The 20,027-nt window shown below is 43.4% G+C and overlaps 1 protein-coding gene across 1 annotated transcript in view; it reads right to left on the reverse strand.

The window, feature by feature from the left end:
- Positions 1–12,770: 12,770 nt before the first annotated feature.
- Positions 12,771–20,027, reverse strand: part of SH2D4A (SH2 domain containing 4A) — a 169,701-nt gene continuing 162,444 nt past the window's right edge. Inside the window, exons 8-9 of the mRNA XM_068271152.1 lie at positions 17,163–17,383; positions 12,771–13,205 (exon numbers count right to left, since the gene is read on the reverse strand). Coding sequence (XP_068127253.1) covers positions 13,113–13,205; positions 17,163–17,383 — 314 coding nt within the window. The 3' untranslated portion in view covers positions 12,771–13,112. The remainder of the gene's footprint in view (positions 13,206–17,162; positions 17,384–20,027) is intronic.

A 20,027-nucleotide genomic window follows, 5' to 3' on the forward strand; every position in this document is an offset into this window, starting at 1 on the left:
ATTCCCACTGTGAACCTAATCTAAGTCAGAAGTCCTAACCTCAGTAACTGAAACGACTTCATCACATTTTGGCTTTAAAATTCAATGCAAATACATCAGATACTTAGGGGCCAAAACTCAGTTAGCCCATATTCCTCCAACACTGGATGGTTCTCGATTTCCCTGTGGGTTAGTATGGAATTGTCCCTGCTTTATCCTCACTCTCAAACCTTGGTTTGGTCCTCTCTCGCCAAATTGGTCAGTGCCGCCTCCTTATACCCATGATCATCCAAAAATTACCCCCCCCCCCGCTCACCCCCAAGTGCCGAAAATAGTTATCAGTAGGGCCCCTAGTAGTAATATTATATTGCACAGGGAGCGGAAGGGTAATTTAGGGCTCTGGCGATTGGCAGACCCCAAATTACATCTCCCTCCGAGTTGCAACGACTCGGAGGGGCAATAGTATTTCATACTACTGGGGATTTGAGCCATCATTTGGCTCACCCTGCGCCCAGCTCACCGGCAGCATACATATATGTACGCTGTGAAAGCACTACAGATATCTCCTAGGGGCAGGATGGGTCGGATATTGCGTGTCCATGCTGGAGGAAGAAGAGCTGCATGGCCCTGATACTTGAGATCAGAGAGGGAAGCCTCAATAGGATCCTGAGGCTTCCTTCTCTTAACCACCTTAGCGGTAATGACGAGCTGAGCTCATCCATTACCGCCACGGTGTATTGCTCAGCCCCTGGAGGGTCTTTCTGGCCCAAATTTTCAGAGGGGGTGTAGCTAGCACTTGGTTAGCTACATCACCCCTTCAATCGCCACTGGCCCGCTTTGATCCCCCCGATTGCCGCACATTTTGCTTACCCCCTCGGGAGCCCGCGTCCGCGCAGCCTCTCCATAGCCTCTAGGGGTCGCTATGGCGGCGATCGGAACTGTTCATGACGTTAATGACGTCAGACATCATGTCCGATCGTCGCCATAGCAACACCTGAAGCTATGGCGGAAGTCTCGGCCATTGCGGGATCTCTGCCAGGTAAATATCGCCGGCGGCGAGCGGAGGGGGGAACACAGTGCCAGGGGACTTGAGGGGAGAGTGTAGCTAGCCTAGTGCTAGCTACACTAAAAAATAGACTTTTTTAAAAGAAAAAGCCACCCGTAGCCGCACGAAATAGAACGCCAGGGTGGTTAAGGTAAGCTTCGGCTCAGGATCATTTTAAAAAAATTTGCTAATTTAGTATAATTGAGGCTAGCTAGCCAAATTAAGTTATCATTAGGGCCCAGGGTAAAATCAGGGTATGGAATATTCTGGCTTTCAGGGAGGACAAGGTCTGCAGCCCTAGGAGATATCTGTAGTGCTTCCACAGCGTACATATATGTATGCTGCCGATGTGCTGGGCGCAGGGTGAGCCAAATGATGGCTCAAATTCCCAGTAGTATAAAATACCCCCCCCCCCCCCCCCCCCCGAGTTGCAACAACTGATGTAATTTGGACATATATAGCGCTTCCACAGCATATTCATTGTCGCTAATTTTCTGGGGGGCCACGCTCAGCCATGGGGGACGTCAGAGCAGGGAGGGAAGCCTCAATAGGAAACTGCCATCTATTTACTAGGTACAGCATGTCACTCAGCTGTCCCCTCCAGAGGCACAAAAGCGATCCTATGATGTCTATGGGATTGTTCGTGTGGACATAGTGCAAGGAATTAATATCACTTAGGGTTTTTTCCTGGTCGAGGTGGACTCTTAGGACTTATATTATGAAAATTGTTATTGTGCCTCTTTTCACAGGTTGATGTTCTCTCCTTTAATACTGTGCATCTATCATATAGTACTGTACTATTGCATGTAATGTGACAGTTCTGTTGAGTATATGGTTATAGAGAGATTACTGCCATTTATTAGCCATAAGGGTTTAGATACGTGGATCTGTTATCGAGCGCTTCACCTTTTCTACATACTTATCAGGGTGGTGACACCCCCCATGGTGCAGCGATCCAGCATTTCACACGTTGTTTTGAGGTACGTAGAAACTTTAGTATATTGATGTTAAGGTGTGATAGTAGTAAGAAGTATAGTAGAGGAGCGCATTAGCCACACATTTGTATTGTCACAAAAGCGATCCGTTGTTATAGGCTGCAGCTTATCACAGCCGATCGCGCTGATAGGCTGACGGAGGGATGGGGATACAAATTTTTTAAAAAAGCAAATTTATTTAAAAATAAATAAGAAAAATATTTGTAAAAATAACCCCATAAACATTGGGGGTGCGATCAGACCCCACCAACAGGGAGCTCTGTTGGTGGGAAGAAAAAGGGAGGGCATCACTTGTGTGCTTAGTTGTGCGGCCCTGCAGTGGCCAATTTAATGAAAAATGGCCAGGTCTTTAGGGAGGTTTAACACTGCAGTCCTCAAGAGGTCAAAGCATGATAAACAATTTACCACTCAACTCTGGTTGAAACGTTACATTGTGAGCCTCTCCAATTTTTCACCCACAAGTTTATCATAACTGGCACTCATTTGGCCCCTTCCCTGCTGATGTATCACCAACTTATGTTGAGAGCTGGTGTACTGATCGTCCTCTTGAAGGGAGTATTCTATCCTATTTATATGAGCCGTTTGCCTCACATTTAGCCAGAACAAGATCCATATGAGCAGAGGCGTAACTAGAGGGGAGCAGCCAGAGCTCTGGGGGCCCCATCTACTAACCTTCCCCTTCCTCCATTACAGGGAACTATACTTCAGATCAGATGTTTTTGTGGCTACACTTGTTATGGGTGTGTGAAAATCATGATGGCCACAGTTATTTCATGACTGTTGTGAGATGGGCTCCAAAGCCATGAAGAGCACCAAGGGGAGGCAAGGGAACATTGGTGGTGTCCCATCAAAGTTTTGCTAGGGCACCCCATGAATTGTAGTTACACCACTGATGGGAGGATGAGCTTGGCTTTCACACGACCCCTGCTAGGTGGACTCACTGCTTTGGGACCCTAATGAAAGGGAGTTTATATTATTCCATTCTTGAAACCAACATTAACCACTTAAGGACCGGGCTCACTTTCAGCTTTCTGTGCTGAGTGGACTCTACAGCCCACAGCACAGATCGTAATTGAGCCAGGGCGACCAGACTTCCCCCCTTTTTTCCCCACTAGGGGGATGTCCTGCAGGGGGGGTCTGATCGCCGCCGGCTATTATGGTTCAGCGGGGGGGGGCTCCTCAAAGCCCCCCTCCGCAGCGATTTCCGCCCTCCCTCTACTTCCCTACCTCTCCCGTGGCTTGTGGGCTGCGCAGGATGGATATCCATCCTGCACCGTGTAGTATAGGCTTCAGCCTATCAGAATGCGGCGATCCCCGGCCAATCAGAGGCTGGGGATCGCCGATCTCCTTTACGGCGCTGCTGCGCAGCAGCGCCGTATGATGTAAACAGCGGGGATTTCTTCCCCGCGTGTTTACATTACGCGTGCGAGCCGCGATCGGCGGCTCGCACACTGTTCACGGAGACACCCTCCGTGAACTAGCATGGAAAGGCCGCTTCCATGGGAAACCACTAACGACCCGCCGACGCCTATCGGCGTTAGGCGGTCGTTAAGTGGTTAAACTCCTGCATAGGGCCTACTCAACCCCTGTCCGTATATTAATATCTACCCCCAGTCTTCATACTTATGTTTCAGAGGCTGCGGTTGGTTCACGTGGTACTTTGTTTCATATGTGGTGGACTTGTCTAGTGGTCTCTTCCTTCTGGACTCAAATACGAGATCTTATAGTGCAGGTCCTCTAGGTGCCACTATCTAAGGACCCAGCAGTTTTCCTTTTAGGCAACAAACCTACCCCTATGAAACATCCTTCCCTTAGAATGGTACAATATATTGTTCACATATTGTGGAAGAATGCCTTTTTAGATATTAATCATGTGATATCAAGAGTAGGGCTAGGATACATGAACGCACGACAGCAACGGTTGAAGATAAAATGCTTCAGTTTATGAAAACTTGGACACCATGGGTCGATTATGCTGACAATACAGGTATCCACCCCATGCTGGTTTAACCTTGTTCTGATACACACTGATATACTGATTAGCTTATACAGTAATACGTTTATACAGTATCATTGTATTTGTTTTCTTTCTCTTTTTATTGTTCTATGTTATGTATTATATTTTATTTTTTGTTCATTTTTCTTTTGTACTTATTGTGTTTCCGCAGTTTAACTACCATGTGCTTTTAGCAGCCTGTGTGGGTACAATGACCAAATGTGGATGTTCTATTCCTTTGTTATGCTAATAAAAAACGTATATATACTTTTTCAAGTCATGTTATATATTTATTAACTGTATCCATTCATAAAGGTTAATGTAAGGTAAATTAAATAGGAGGGACTCAAAGAAAGGATACCAGTAAAAAAATCACATAGCAGCAGTTCAAAGACAAATAAAGCTATAATATGGTAAACTAATTTAGTTTTTCATGCATTCTTGTCATTCTGCATTCATCGATGTACACATGGTGGGAGATGGTTTTCTGTTGTTTTAGTAAATACTCCTTCAGACACTGGGCTCTTGCTGAGACTGCAATCCTTAAAGTGAATCTCTGCTTTCATTGACAGTTGCTACAAATGTATGAAATTGTTCTGCAAGCTATAAGTTGTGGTTGTGGTGTGGGTACTGCTAACTGGTAATGTGGCCTGAAACTTACCAATTAAGGTTAAAGAGTAACTGTCGGGCATACAATCAAAAATCAATTCTTTATTTTTATCTGGCAAACAAGTAATAAGGATGCTCACCAGGCAATCCTAAAGTCAAAATGTCAGGAAGCGCGGAAGCGCAGCCGCTCGCTCTCAGAGCGGGGCGGCTGCTTCCGCATCCAGCATGGCAGAGCATGGTGAGGCAGCCGCCTCCACTCGGTATGAGGCGGCTGTCTCCGTGCAGGGCATGGCGGAGCGCGGAGAAACCTCCGCGTTGGCCGCGGCGGTTAGCGCGCATGGCCCCATTGCGGAGGCACCGCAGAGCGGTGCTGGTGTGGCTGGGGCACGTAGTCCCTCTAGCTTTAGAGTAACGCGCGCGCGCGCGCACTGAGGCAGGGATTATATGGAAATCAGAAGTGAGTCAGCTGACCAGGCTGGTCAGCTGACTCTGGCTCCACTCCTCTTTGGTCCAGCACTTAGGGAGGTGCTGGAGAGGGTGCCTGTGTATATATACTGCTGGCTGTTCAGTTGCTGGCTGTCTGGCGTTGCGAACACAACGTGGGAGCACTCAGACCCTTAGTCAGATCCTTAAGTGTGCCGGGACCAGCTGGAGCTGTAATCCTACACTTAGCTAGATTCTGTTGATAGCTTAAAGTACTAGTTTGTTTGTGATTATCTGTTATGACCCTTTGCCTGCCTGACTATCCTCCTGAACTCTGATCTTGTACTTTGCCATTCTGATACTCTGTTGCCGAACCCTGGCTCGTCCTTAGACCCTGCTTCTGCCTCCAGATCTTGTACCTCGATAAATCTGATACCCTGTTGCCGAACCCTGCCTGTACCTTAGACTCCGCCTCTGCCTTCTGAATCTGTACTTTTCTGTCCATGTGTTTACGACCTGGCTTGTCCGACCTCGAGAACCGACCTTCCTATTGGAGGCGGTTCCCCGTCCTGTCAGTGACACTTCCTCCAGAGTGTCATTTTCAGACAATCCTTCCTACTCTCAGCCTGACTCCTCCCATCTTGGAGAGTTCTGGTCTTTGGAAGGAATTCGTGCAGTACTCCTTACTACACTGAGGCCTAGTCCTCTAAGTGCTACTGTTACACTCTACTCAGGTGAACAGAGGTTAGCTGGTATATCGGATTATCGGTGATACTGCAGATCACTAATAATCTGGTATATATCTGTATTCCCAGTGATACTGCAGATCACCGGTAATCCTCTCTGTGCTTCATCGATCGTTACACAAAATCATAATTACTTTTCTTGCTGATAAATGATCATTCCCCAGTTTACCTGACTCTTATTTGGTACACACAAAATGTGGTACACAAAAAGGAAGTTGCAGGGCATGCTGGGTTGTCCTTTTTTGCTTCTCTATTTCCCCTCAGACTTAACTAATGCAGCCTGATTGGCTGAAGCCTCTTCCCCTCCTGTTTTCCCCACCCACGCCTCTATTCCTCTCTGATAGGAGAATATTTCTTATGCTGAGACAATGCACTTTCTATAGTGAAAGGCGGGCAAATCAGGTAGAGGAGAGTAAGAGGAAATTACATCAAAATTGGCTTCAAAATAGCCACACTTAAAATGGGAAATGCTAAGAAGGATTTTCTCTTTTTTTTTACTGTAGAAAAATCACTCAAATCAAAACGTGGACAGTGCTCATCTGTAAAAAGAAAGCATGAATGCATAGCTTTACTGGAGTAGTTGATGCCTCATTTACTAAATATATCAGAGGAAATTTCTTTACTTTTAAATCGATTGTATATGGTAATTTAGGGAATAAAAAGTCACAGTGCAGCCAAGGCCCTCCTATAGCAGCCTATGGAAATCTAAAGCCTCATCTACACGGGTAGATGAGGCGGCGATGTGGCTTATCAAAGATCCGACAGGACGGATCTCCCCACCGCTGATTCCCTGCTCGTTCCCCGCGAGGGGACAATGGCAGGGAATCGAGCGGAAGATAATCTGCGAAGGTGGGGACGAGCGGGGATTCGAATCCGGTGCACGCGCGGCGAGCGGGGACGAAGAAGAGGCGATCCGGCGGCAAATTGAGCCGCCGGATCGGAGCCTCATCTACCCGTGTAGATGAGGCTTAAGGGGTAGTGTGATGCCACAGCCTCTTGCATCAAACATGAGAAGGGGGGTAATATGGGGGGAAGGGGGGGTATTCATGTAATACATTCAGCAGGTTGCTAGAAGGAACAAAATGGTTACTACAAATGTATTTGTAGAATTGGTATTCGGGAGTCACTCCATTCATCAGATCATTTGAATCAGCACTGATTGCATACAAATTGCAAATATACAGATTCATGCGTTTATGATGTGCTACTCCACATTGCTGACTGATGATCTGACAAAGTGAGTGATTCCTGAAAGCTAAACGTACACTAAAACAGCTGTTATCTTAAGAAATACATACCGTAAATAAAAGCACAAAAAAGCATGAAATCAAACATAATACAAGAAAATACATTATGCTGTCCATGAAAATGCAAGCACCTTTTGTTACAGCTTTGTTTCCTATGTTATGCTCCAGTGCTGCCCTCTTCTGTTTCCATCTATATTACCTGAATGCAGAATCTCCTTACTTCCCTTATTAAACCAGTATTAAAATTAACAATTACAGAGTGACTTATATAACTAGTAAAACTCATCAAAATATTCATATTTTGTCTTTGTTTCTGTAAAAGTTCTTCATTTTCCAGGTGAAGGTAAAAGAAATCTTTTATAGGACATCTTCATTCTTTTGGAAAATGTTCTCTCACACACACAGGCAATTTATTCAGTTATAATTTGGGATGAGCTTTCCGACATCGTGTTTTGAGTTTCCTATGAAGCAGAGGCTTTACACCTGCCTCTGGCTGCTGCACTCCATGATGTGCTCCATCAGAGTGATGTGGAACGCAGCTGCCAGAGGGTGCAACAAGGGTGAGGCAACCCCCCTGTCGGGGCACCAAATACACAACATGAAGTCTGAAGCTCATCCCCAGTTATACATTTGCAGTGATTCATAGGCAAATGTACAGGTAATCCACAAACTTCAGACAATATAAAGCATATAACCAAAAATGTAGCTGTAGCATTGGATTTTGATTGACAAAATGTCCCCTGCCCTGTGAAGGAAGGCTTGTTCCAATTTGACTGATGGCATCTCTTGTGGATGAGTTTTTCCTTTGTCCAAAACGTGCATCCCATCCTCAAAAAAAAAAAAAGTAATTTCTCCTTAAAGTGAACCTCCGGACTAAAAATCAACTCAGCAGCACTGAAAAGGCTTTGTGTTTCTTTAACAGTTTCACAGCATCAGAACTTTGTTTCTCTTATACAAGCCTCATTTTTAGCTGCACAGAAGAAAACTGCCCGGGCTCTTTTCCCCTGATGCTGTGCAAAGCATGATGGGATTTCTGATTTTGTTGTTCTCGTTCTGCTGTTTTGGTGCAATTTTTTTATTTTTACATTTTGAATTTGACATTTGAAGCCTAGCGTGTTCAGCTGGGAGGGGTAATCAGGACACAGGATAGTTGGAACTGTGTCTCCTGCTCCTTGTCACCTCCTTTCAACCAAAAAGATGGCTGCCCCCATGACAAAGATGGCAGCCCCCATGAATCACAAACATTTGCCTGTTCTTTTAAAACAGGGTGGGTAAGAGATTATATTACCTATCTATTCTAATTAACATAACTAATGTAACTTGATTACAGTATGTTTGTTTAGGCTGAAGTTCCCCTTTAAGGTGGACTAAAAAGCCTTGATCTGCAGAGTTAGCACTTCAATGCTGAGCCCTGCTTTCACTAATGTAGGAGTATTCACCACAAAAAAGTTCCAACAGGTCTCACTAAAGCCTCCTACAAACGCTGTAAGAAACGACCGCTTTTATAAGAATCTAGTATGTGTTCACTCAATGTTCTCTGACCCCTCGGCCAGCAATCAGCTTGGTGAATTGATTTGGCTGAGTGCCAATTTACCTTGCTGGCTGCGTGACATCTTTCCTGCACTGCTCTGTCTTACCTCTGCCCCACCCCCCACAGCGACAGAACAAATCGCTATATGTAAGAATTGGTTAAGTCTGATGTATGCTACATTTTCTTGATGTATGAAGTAACAATATTGTGACACAGTATTTTTCGCACTATAAAACACACTTTTTCTCCCCCAAAAGTGTGTGTGTGAGGGGGGGGGGAGTCAGTGCATCTTATAGTCCAAATGTGCCCCTTTCAAACAGATGGCGATAGCGCAGCAGATGATCTTACCTATCCATGCGCTCTGTGTTCCATGGCAGGGCAGCCTCAGCAGGATCCTCGTATTTCCCCTCTCCAACTCTGGGGCTTGCGGCGGCAGGGCAGAAGAGGGGCAATGTCAGCGCTATCTGCAACCACTTTCGGGAGTCCCAATGCCTTTGATGCAGGGATCGCGCTGAAGCTGCCCCATTGATGCAAGTCCCAGAGGTGGAGAGGGGAGATGCAGGGATTGCGCTAAGGCTGCCCCACCACCGCAAGTTCCAGAGGTAGAGAGGGGCGATGCAAGGTCATCTGGATAGATTAAATCATCCACCGTTTTAGTTGTAATGTAAAGTTGGTATTACTGGTGGGGGGAGCAGGAGTTATTTTAGTGTAGTGATACTGGTGGGGAAAGCAGGAGTTATTTTAGTGTTATGTAGTGATACTGGTGGGGGAAGCAGGAGTTATTTTAGTGTTATGTAGTGATACTGGTGGGGGAAGCAGGAGTTATTTTAGTGTAGTGATACTGGTGGGGGAAGCAGGAGTTATTTTAGTGTTATGTAGTGATACTGGTGGGGGAAGCAGGAGTTATTTTAGTGTAGTGATACTGGTGGGGGAAGCAGGAGTTATTTTAGTGTTATGTAGTGATACTGGTGGGGGAAGCAGGAGTTATTTTAGTGTAGTGATACTGGTGGGGGAAGCAGGAGTTATTTTAGTGTTATGTAGTGATACTGGTGGGGGAAGCAGGAGTTATTTTAGTGTAGTGTAGTGATACTGGTGGGGGAAGCAGGAGTTATTTTAGTGTAGTGTAGTGATACTGGTGGGGGAAGCAGGAGTTATTTTAGTGTAGTGTAGTGATTCTGGTGGGGAAAGCAGGAGTTATTTTAGTGTAGTGTAGTGATACTGGTGGGGAAAGCAGGAGTTATTTTAGTGTTATGTAGTGATACTGGTGGGGGAAGCAGGAGTTATTTTAGTGTAGTGTAGTGTAGTGTAGTGATACTGGTGGGGGAAGCAGGAGTTATTTTAGTGTAGTGTAGTGATACTGGTGGGGGAAGCAGGAGTTATTTTAGTGTAGTGTAGTGATACTGGTGGGGAAAGCAGGAGTTATTTTAGTGTAGTGTAGTGATACTGGTGGGGAAAGCAGGAGTTATTTTAGTGTAGTGTAGTGTAGTGATACTGGTGGGGGAAGCAGGAGTTATTTTAGTGTAGTGTAGTGATACTGGTGGGGAAGCAGGAGTTATTTTAGTGTAGTGTAGTGATACTGGTGGGGAAGCAGGAGTTATTTTAGTGTAGTGTAGTGTAGTGATACTGGTGGGGGAAGCAGGAGTTATTTTAGTGTAGTGTAGTGATACTGGTGGGGGAAGCAGGAGTTATTTTAGTGTAGTGTAGTGATACTAGTGGGGAAAGCAGGAGTTATTTTAGTGTAGTGTAGTGATACTGGTGGGGAAAGCAGGAGTTATTTTAGTGTAGTGTAGTGATACTGGTGGGGGAGGCAGGAGTTATTTTAGTGTAGTGTAGTGATACTGGTGGGGGAAGCAGGAGTTATTTTAGTGTAGTGTAGTGATACTGGTGGGGGGAGCAGGAGTTATTTTAGTGTAGTGTAGTGATACTGGTGGGGGGAGCAGGAGTTATTTTAGTGTAGTGATACTGGTGGGGGAAGCAGGAGTTATTTTAGTGTAGTGTAGTGATACTGGTGGGGGGAGCAGGAGTTATTTTAGTGTTATGTAGTGATACTGGTGGGGGAAGCAGGAGTTATTTTAGTGTAGTGTAGTGATACTGGTGGGGAAAGCAGGAGTTATTTTAGTGTAGTGTAGTGATACTGGTGGGGGAAGCAGGAGTTATTTTAGTGTAGTGTAGTGATACTGGTGGGGGGAGCAGGAGTTATTTTAGTGTAGTGATACTGGTGGGGGAAGCAGGAGTTATTTTAGTGTAGTGTAGTGATACTGGTGGGGGGAGCAGGAGTTATTTTAGTGTTATGTAGTGATACTGGTGGGGGAAGCAGGAGTTATTTTAGTGTAGTGTAGTGATACTGGTGGGGAAAGCAGGAGTTATTTTAGTGTAGTGTAGTGATACTGGTGGGGAAAGCAGGAATTATTTTAGTGTAGTGTAGTGATACTGGTGGGGGAAGCAGGAGTTATTTTAGTGTAGTGTAGTGATACTGGTGGGGGAAGCAGGAGTTATTTTAGTGTAGTGATACTGGTGGGGGAAGCAGGAGTTATTTTAGTGTAGTGTAGTGATACTGGTGGGGGAAGCAGGGGTTAGTTTAGTGTAGTGATACTAGTGGGGGAAGCAGGAGTTAGTTTAGTGTAGTGTAGTGATACTGGTGGGGGAAGCAGGAGTTATTTTAGTGTAGTGTAGTGATACTGGTGGGGGAAGCAGGAGTTATTTTAGTGTAGTGTAGTGATACTGGTGGGGGAAGCAGGAGTTATTTTAGTGATGTGTAGTGATACTGGTGGGGGAAGCAGGAGTTATTTTAGTGTAGTGTAGTGATACTGGTGGGGGAAGCAGGAGTTATTTTAGTGTAGTGTAGTGATACTGGTCAGGGAAGCAGGAGTTATTTTAGTGATGTGTAGTGATACTGGTGGGGGAAGCAGGAGTTATTTTAGTGTAGTTTAGTGATATTGGTGGGGGAAGCAGGAGTTATTTTAGTGTAGTGATACTGGTGGGGGAAGCAGGAGTTATTTTAGTGTAGTGTAGTGATACTGGTGGGGGAAGCAGGAGTTAGTGTAGTGTAGTGTAGTGATACTGGTGGGGGAAGCAGGAGTTATTTTAGTGTAGTGTAGTGATACTGGTGGGGGAAGCAGGAGTTAGTGTAGTGTAGTGTAGTGATACTGGTGGGGGAAGCAGGAGTTAGTGTAGTGTAGTGTAGTGATACTGGTGGGGGAAGCAGGAGTTTGTTTAGTGTAGTGTAGTGATATTGGTGGGGGAAGCAGGGGTTACTTTATTGTAGTGTAGTTCAGTCTTAGCCTAGCTAGTGGGGGCAGCAGGGGTTAATGTAGCTGGGCAGTGTAGCTTAGACAGAGACAACTCTGCAGTACAGTTCTTCAAAAATGATACCCTTCATCCTCCTGTGTGTCCTCCTATACCCCTAAAACTTGCCTTCACCTAGTATGCACCTGTAGGCACCCATGCCAAAGTAATCTGCAAAGTCTTGCCTTAGTTGCATCGAGCGTACTGTATCCTGCGCTACTTTGCAGGAGACACACGTTTTATTTAAATGAGAGAGGTCATCTGCTTTCTTATAAAGAGCGCCACCTAGTGACTAGAGAGAGAAGTTATGGTGTGTAAATAAAATAACTCCTGACATTTCAGAGAACCTGGCCTCCAATGCTTGGAGGTGGAAATAGGTGATGGAATCTAAGGGACATTTAGGATATTTAGGGTAGCATTACAAATAATTATTTTGTACAGTTATCCTTCAAGACCTGTGAATTATACATCTCCAGTATACAGAATGTCTTTAAAATTCCTGGAAGATCATGGCACCCGACATTGGAGACCTCATTCTAAGAACAAAACACAAATTGGATTGTTCTGCCGGTGTGTGTTAGCACATTCCATAAATTCTCCATATAGATCTACTTAAATGTATTGAATTATATATCCCATGTATTCATTTGACCAATACAAAATATCTTTCTAATTGATTCTGAGATGCAGAGCAGACTTTCTGACTAATAGTCCTGTTAATATTAGGTCTCAATAACTACTATTTATCTAATAGAATGTCTTTCCAAAGTGGGAGCTTTCATAGTAATCTAGTAAAACAACTGATGGCCACAGGAATTGGGTCAGACTCCATTTCTTGGGGCCATCTGTATAATAAAGCCCAGATGTCTGGACTGCAGAATTAGTGCAAAGAAGCAACAACACTGAAACAAAAATTTTAATAAAGAGCTGTATTACCATTGTTAAAATACATTTTCCCAAGAAAGCATTTTATTACAGTGCACAGCTGATGATATTCCAATGGCTTCTCTTGTGCTTGGTTGGTCCGGTTTAGCTATGTCCATTTAAAAATAATAAAAAACATAGTCCTGGTCCTATCAAACCTTGTGCATTCCAGGACAGAGAAATCTCTGCTTCCAGCCCTCAGGGATTCTTTGGCATCAGCAAGATGAGAGGACCTGTGAGTGTGTTTGCTACACCTGGTACAATTCATGAAATGAGCAAACAAACGTTTTGTTCTTTTAGGCAGAAAGTCATGTAAGGAAAGGCCCATCTCTTTATGATATCAGCTCACTATAATCACAGCTGTTCTTGCGTTGGCCACATGGATACAATAGCAACTCCTTCCCTAGTGAAGTAATTGGTTCAGTCTGCCAAAAATAAACAAAATTAACACTATAACACCTATGTTTTTTCAGGAATGTTTTCTACTAGATTACATGCATTAGTGCAGTGTTTTACAACATTATTTCAGCATGTGTCCCTTTATGAAAAAAAAAACAGATTTAAAAAGTACCCTGCACTGTGAGAGTAACATCTCAGGTACCCCTTGATGCATATAAAATGCTTAAAGGACTTACGAGCCCAAAAACTTTAAAGAAGTGAAGTATATTATGGAGAGGAAGCAGAGCCCGACCCAGTCTGTGGGGTCGGGATCGGCACAGGCGGCTATTACACTGCGGGGACCCGGCGGAACTGCACGGAGGGCGCGGATGGCGTCCTCCATGCATTTAAACGTGATTAAGGTACTTCACTTTTTAAAAGTTTTTGGGCTCGTGAGTCCTTTAACCGGTTCAGCGCCGCAGTGCCGAAAATCTCATGCATCCGAGCAACGTTCACCTCACATTCATCCGCCTATAACTTTATTGCTACTTATCACAATGAATTGATCTATATCTTGCTTTTTCCACCACTAATTAGGCTTTCTTTGGGTAGTACATTTTGCTAAGAATTATTTTTTTCTAAATTCATTTTAACAGGAAGATTAAGAAAGAAATGAAAAAAATTCATTATTTCTCAGTTTTTGGCCATTATAGTTTGAAATTAATATACGCTACCGTAATTAAAACTCATGTATTTTATTTGCCCATCTGTCCCGGTTATTACACCATGTAAATGATGTCCCTATCACAATTTATGGTGTCGATATTTCATTTAGAAATAAAGGTGCATTTTTTCAATTTGCGTCCATCACTATTTATAAGCTTATAATTTTAAATAATATAATAACATACTTTCTTGACATGCATATTTAAAAAGTTCAGACCCTTGGGTAACTATTTATGATGTTTTTTTTTGTTTTTGTTTTTTTTAATAAAAAGTGTATGTGGGTAATTTTTGGTGTGGGAGGGAAATTGCTAATTTTAAATGTAAGATAATGTAATTCTTTAATTAAAACTGTGTGTGGGTGCAGTTTACTATTTGGCCACAAGATGGCCACAGTGAGAAAAGTCCTGGATGCGAACGATGTCGCATCCAGGAACTTAAATGCAGGGGAGTTGTTTCCTGGGGGGGCAGAAATACCACGCTCTCTGGATAGAAAGCGTCGGTATTTCTGCGGGGAAGCTAGGTCGGTGAATGGGAATTATATTCCCATTCACTGATCGGGGGGCTAGCGGCGGGCGGCGATCGCGCGCACCACGCAGGGAAAGCAGCAGTGCCTTTCTGGACGAGAAAGCTCGTCCAGAAAGGCCGAACTGGTTATGGGGGCACTACAGATTATGGAAACGCCTTTGTCTTGGACTATTTATTTTAAAGTTACTTAGACTACCAAACAATTCAGCTTCTTTAAAGAGGAGCTGTCAGCCCTACTATCTCAGAAAAAAACCACATATGTAAGTAGATAAATACTTGCTCTACTTACATAACACATGTATTGCACTGTCCACGTTTCGATTTTAGTGATTTTTCTATAGTAAAAAAAAAAAAGAAGAGACAATCCTTCTTAGGATTCTCCATTTTAACTGTGTCTTTCTTGAAGCCAATCCTTATGTCATTTCCTCCCCTACTCTCCTCTGCCTGATTGTGTATGCATTGCCCGCCCTCCTCCCAGTCTTCAGGCACTCCCACCCAGCTCTGCAATAGAAAGTGCATTTTGGCGAATCAGAGAGGAACAGAGGTGTGGGAGGGGAAAACAGGGGGAAAAGAGGCTTCAGCCAATCGGGCTGCATTAGTTAAATCTGAGAGGAAAGTAAAGAAGTAAAAAAAGACAACCCAGCATGCCCTGCCACTTACTTTGTGCGGCAATGTACCAAATAAGAGCCAGGTAAATGGGGAATGATCATTTATCAACAAGAAAAGTAATAGTGATTTTTAACTTCTGGATTGCCTGGTTAGCATCCTCATTACTTGTTTACCAGATAAAACTAAAGAACTGATTTTTGATTGTATGCCCGACAGTTACACTTTAAGGAAGTTAGGGAAGTAACATAAAGCAGTAGGTCTTCTGCATACAGGGTGCCTTTGACCTGTCCTGAACTAAGTTTGAGGCCCTAATGTTTTGGCATATACCCTCTGCAAAATGTTCCATGCATAGTATATAGTGCATCAAGGACAGGGGACAACCTTGCCTAGTCCCGTTTTTGATGTTGAAGGCCTCCAACAGGATTATATTAAACCGGACTCTAGCAGTAGGGTTACTATATAGCTCCATTATTTTCTGGAGTACTTTTGGGCACATCCCGATTTGGCATAAAGTCTTTTTTGAGGAAGCACCAATGGATTCTGTTGAATGCCTTATGCCTTCTCTGTAGTTCTCTGCATCAATGGCTAGCACACACGGGTATCTTTTTACGCTGCACCTGATGTAAGACAGTGATGGGGCAAAAAATCCCACACTCATTAAGGTCCTTGCAAGGTTTTAGGAGGACCACAATGTTTGCTTGGACGGATTGCATGTGGAAGGGGACCTCATCTGACTCAGAGTTAAATGCTGCCACCAGACAGGAGGCCAGTTTAGCTGCAATTTTTTTAAATAAAAACCACTAGAGTATCTATCAGGTCTTGGGGATTTTCTTGAATTTCAAGGGCCCTATGCCTGCTAGCAACTCCACCCCAGTGAACTAGTGAGAGTTAGTCTAACAGGGAGAGTAATTGCTGTCTGCGGTTAGATAGTTCCCTGATATTGTCTGGGTTGGAGCCAAGTGCATGTTTGGCTAGTTTTTCCAGATCTGCCATCTGCTGGAGAAGATCTACTATTAGGGCATTCCGTACTTTAAGTCTGGACCCATAAGAGATGAAAAATACCCTTCAAGATGCAATTTACAGCTTCCCATTTTATGGCTGCCGCTGATTAATCATTAGAGTGATTGAACCCAAACTCTGTGATTGCTTGCTTAATCTCATTGGTGCAGGATGGGTCTTTGAGGAGGTTGTAGTTTAAACTCCCCATGACAGAGCAAGTAGACTTCTCTAACAGTCTCAGAATATATAGGACTGGAGAGTGATCTGACCACAGTCTAGGTCCCATGTTCACTGTGAGCGTCTTATCAAGGAGACTATGGGACAATAGAGTATAGTTAATTCTGCTGAAATAATTGTGGGTGGAAGAATAGAAGGTGAAATCCAACTGTTAAACAGTCTCATATCAATCAACTTTTGTTTAATTTTAACTCTGTGTAGGGAATGTTGGGGTGGCCCAGTATGGGTTTAGACATAGAGTGACAATTTGGCCTACAGCAAAATCGGAGTTTGTTCATGTATCTAATAAGCTGTTGGTTCCCTGATTGAAGCACCCTTTGATTCTGCATCAGGGTCTGTGCTCTAGTACCACTTAGTGTGGAACCTGTTGTGAATGTTGGGGACAGCACTGGACCCAAAGTGTGTTTCTTGCAGCATAAGGATGTTGGCATTTTTTTTCCCCTATAGAAGTGGTATAAGGCTTAGGCCCTTTTAGAGGGTATGTTAAATCCTTTAGTGTTGAAGGTTGCGAAAACACAGGAAAAGTGTTTTTTTAAATTCGGTAAAATGACATTTTGCCCCTTAACATGCATAGGAATTTTGGTGACGATAGCATGTATTTGAGTTTTGCATTTAAACGCTAAAGTAGACACGAAATTATGAGTACACGAAAATGCAAAAAGATTACACAAAATCAATTGAATTTTCAAATTCTAATTATGTAGGGCCGTAATTGCAAAATTTTGTGTAATTGCTATTAGCAGTTTACGATCATCACTACAGTTCAATAATATATTTCCAATGAAGTAGTGCCTTGCACTATACATACCTACTGTACCATTATTCTTGCTGTGACTGTACTAACATTTTAATCCAAGAGATATGAACAAGCCTGTACAAGGAACTATGTAAACAGTAAGTGCAATTACCTTGTGATAGTCTACAAGGTCAGCCAGAGTTGCATGCTGGAGCTGATCCACTCCCAGAAAGCTGTAAGATGTGCCAGATGCGTCAATGAGGAAGTGCATGTATCCCTCTGCATGGCGGTATGACAGGACATAGCCTTGAATCCTCTCACTTACACGAAGTAGGAAGCTTCCTGGGATGTGATTTTTTAAAAGGTCCTCTGAATCTAGTCTTGATATGATACCTGTTAACAGTAACAGAAACAGAACTATATCTTCAATTTTTCATGCAGGTCACCTTTAATGAAGATGTAGAAAAGTGGTTATGCTCCAAAGCCATGCATAGTAATAGATACTTCCCCCACAGAAACCCTCGAAAAGTGAATACATATGGTAGTCTAAACTCGGCAGAGACAGCCCGGGCCCGACTGCCTCTGCTGAAAATATGTTTGTTTGTTTTTTTTTTGTTTTTTATAGCACTGGACATGTATGCTATGCAAGGCGATGGAGAATGCAAATTTTCTCATTCCAAATGCAAAAATATCCATATGCATGTGAAGTCAGTTACATTTAGTTTCATGTAAATTAACTTCATTGGTATGCATGGACAAATCACAATGTGTAAATTTGCATTAAAAAAGCGAACAAACAAAAGATTTGGAACCTAAAAATTCCAAAATGCAGAATCGCATATGTAAGAAAACACAGAAAAATGCTGACAAAAATTGCAGGGATAAGTGTGAAGGCTGCCGTAAAGTTTGTACATTGGCAAATTACTTCCCTGAAAAAAGTCAAGCCTTTAGCAGATAATCAGAATAATTAAAATACTCAGTTAGATCCTACTGCTGGCACTCAAGTAATTGGTGGTGGTGGGGGGGAGGGGATTTGATGCTCTTAAAGGTCCTGTCCCTGCCCCATGCTATTTGCTTTTTCACTGCCATTGAAACTGTAAATATACTTTCTTGAGATAAAAGCAGTCCTGTCCACAGCAAGTCTATTGCCCGGTACACATGATGAGATTCTCAGGTAGATTTATTGCCAGATCGATTATTTCCAATATGTCCGATCTGATTTCCGATCGATTTTCCATAGAAGTGAACAGAAAATTGATCAGAAATCAGATCGGACATGTTGGAAATAATCAATCTGGCAGTAATTCTGCCAGAAAATCTCATTGTGTGTACCAGGCATATAAAGTTAATCCAGGTTTGGCAGATTGGGGTGCATGCCTGACACATGTACTAGAGATCATAGACAAGTCTAGTTACTACTCTGGCTTATGCGTTAATCGTAGTAAGTCTGTTATTTTATAACTAGCAGACCTAAGCCCATTTTAAAACGGGCTCTAGGCCACCCTCACCACTCCCCTCCCGCCCGTGTCCGCCACTGGCCGCATGTTAGCATGCCCCCTGCACACACGCCCCAGCTCTGCCTGTGTGCGCTCACACACACCCATCCCCCCCCCCTGCCCCCCCCCCCCAGGCCGCCCATGCTGCTAATGCGCAGTAGCGCAAAAGCACAGGGACAGGAGGGGACGCAGAGACACAGGCAAATTATTATAGAAGACTAAACCCTCAGGACCCTACACAAACACCCCAGTAGATTCCCCTTGAGAAAGTGGAAACATTTAAGGCATGCACCCTGGTGGTGCCTAACCCTAACCACTCCCCCTGCAGAAACACCCTTTTACACATAGAAATGATAATAATATCTGATAATATAAAATCTGTACATACAAACAAAATAATATGACAAAAACTATGAAGTTGCAAGCTTCCAAAATGATAACGTACTTTAAAAACTTTAATGTTTATTTATTGTATTTATAAAGCGCCAACATATTACACAGCGCTGGACATTAGTTTAGGTTACAGACAATACTTAGGGGTGACATACAGAAAAATGACAATACCTGAAAACAAGAAAGACCAGATCATGCAGCACAGTATGAGTACAAGGTAATGCTTAGTCACTGGAGGGGAGCATGGAGATTAGGCAAGATAGGTTCACTCAGATGCATAGCATGGGTTCACAGTAATGGAGGTGCATGATCAGGTAGGACACAAAAGGAGGAGGAATGTTCTAATGTTGTTAACGATTCAGCACCCTTTTTTCGGCTTTCTTCGCCATATAAACAATAATTACATTAGAGTCTACGGCGGCACCCTTTTCGTCCGCTAGCCGCCGGCGCCCTTTTCTCCTGCTACCCTTTCAAGTATCTTAGCATACACATTAATAAAAATCCCAAACAATATCTCCAAAATGAAGTACCAGGCCTACTCCTGCTGGTCCAGTCAAGATGCAGAGCTTGGGTGAAACTACTGTTATCTGTGGTCTGACGCAACAACCTAATTAAAATGGTGCTGCTTCCTAAAATATTATATATTGTACATCAATCCCCTCTATATATTCCCATGTCCTGCTTCAAAGGTTTTAGAATGCTGTTACTAAGCTTTTTATGGGGTAAAGGGCGTGCCAAATTACAGTACACCCTTCTACAAAATCCCATGGGCATAGGGGGGATAGCCTTACCGTTGTTCCACAAATATTACTTAGCGTTGCAACTACAACATATGGCAACATGGTTTGTAGTTCCCCCAGACGTAAATAAGGAAACATTGGGATTCAGTCAGGACCCTTTTAGACAGTATTGTATTGGATGTTTTAAGAATTTCGCTGCCCTCAGATAAATCAGACAATACTATAGTGCAACAAGCGGTGAAAGTTTGGAAATGTGTCAAAGATATTTATGTTATTCAAGATGATGAAGCTCACACCCCTCTGTGGAATAATCCTGCTCTTCATGAGTTCACCACTATCCCTGATCCTCAGTTTTGGATACAGAAGGGTATTATCATACTTAAAAATATAATTAGAAATGGGGGTCCA

This window comes from Hyperolius riggenbachi, chromosome 1, assembly GCF_040937935.1.
Source record: "Hyperolius riggenbachi isolate aHypRig1 chromosome 1, aHypRig1.pri, whole genome shotgun sequence".
Classification (NCBI taxonomy): Eukaryota; Metazoa; Chordata; class Amphibia; order Anura; family Hyperoliidae; genus Hyperolius; species Hyperolius riggenbachi.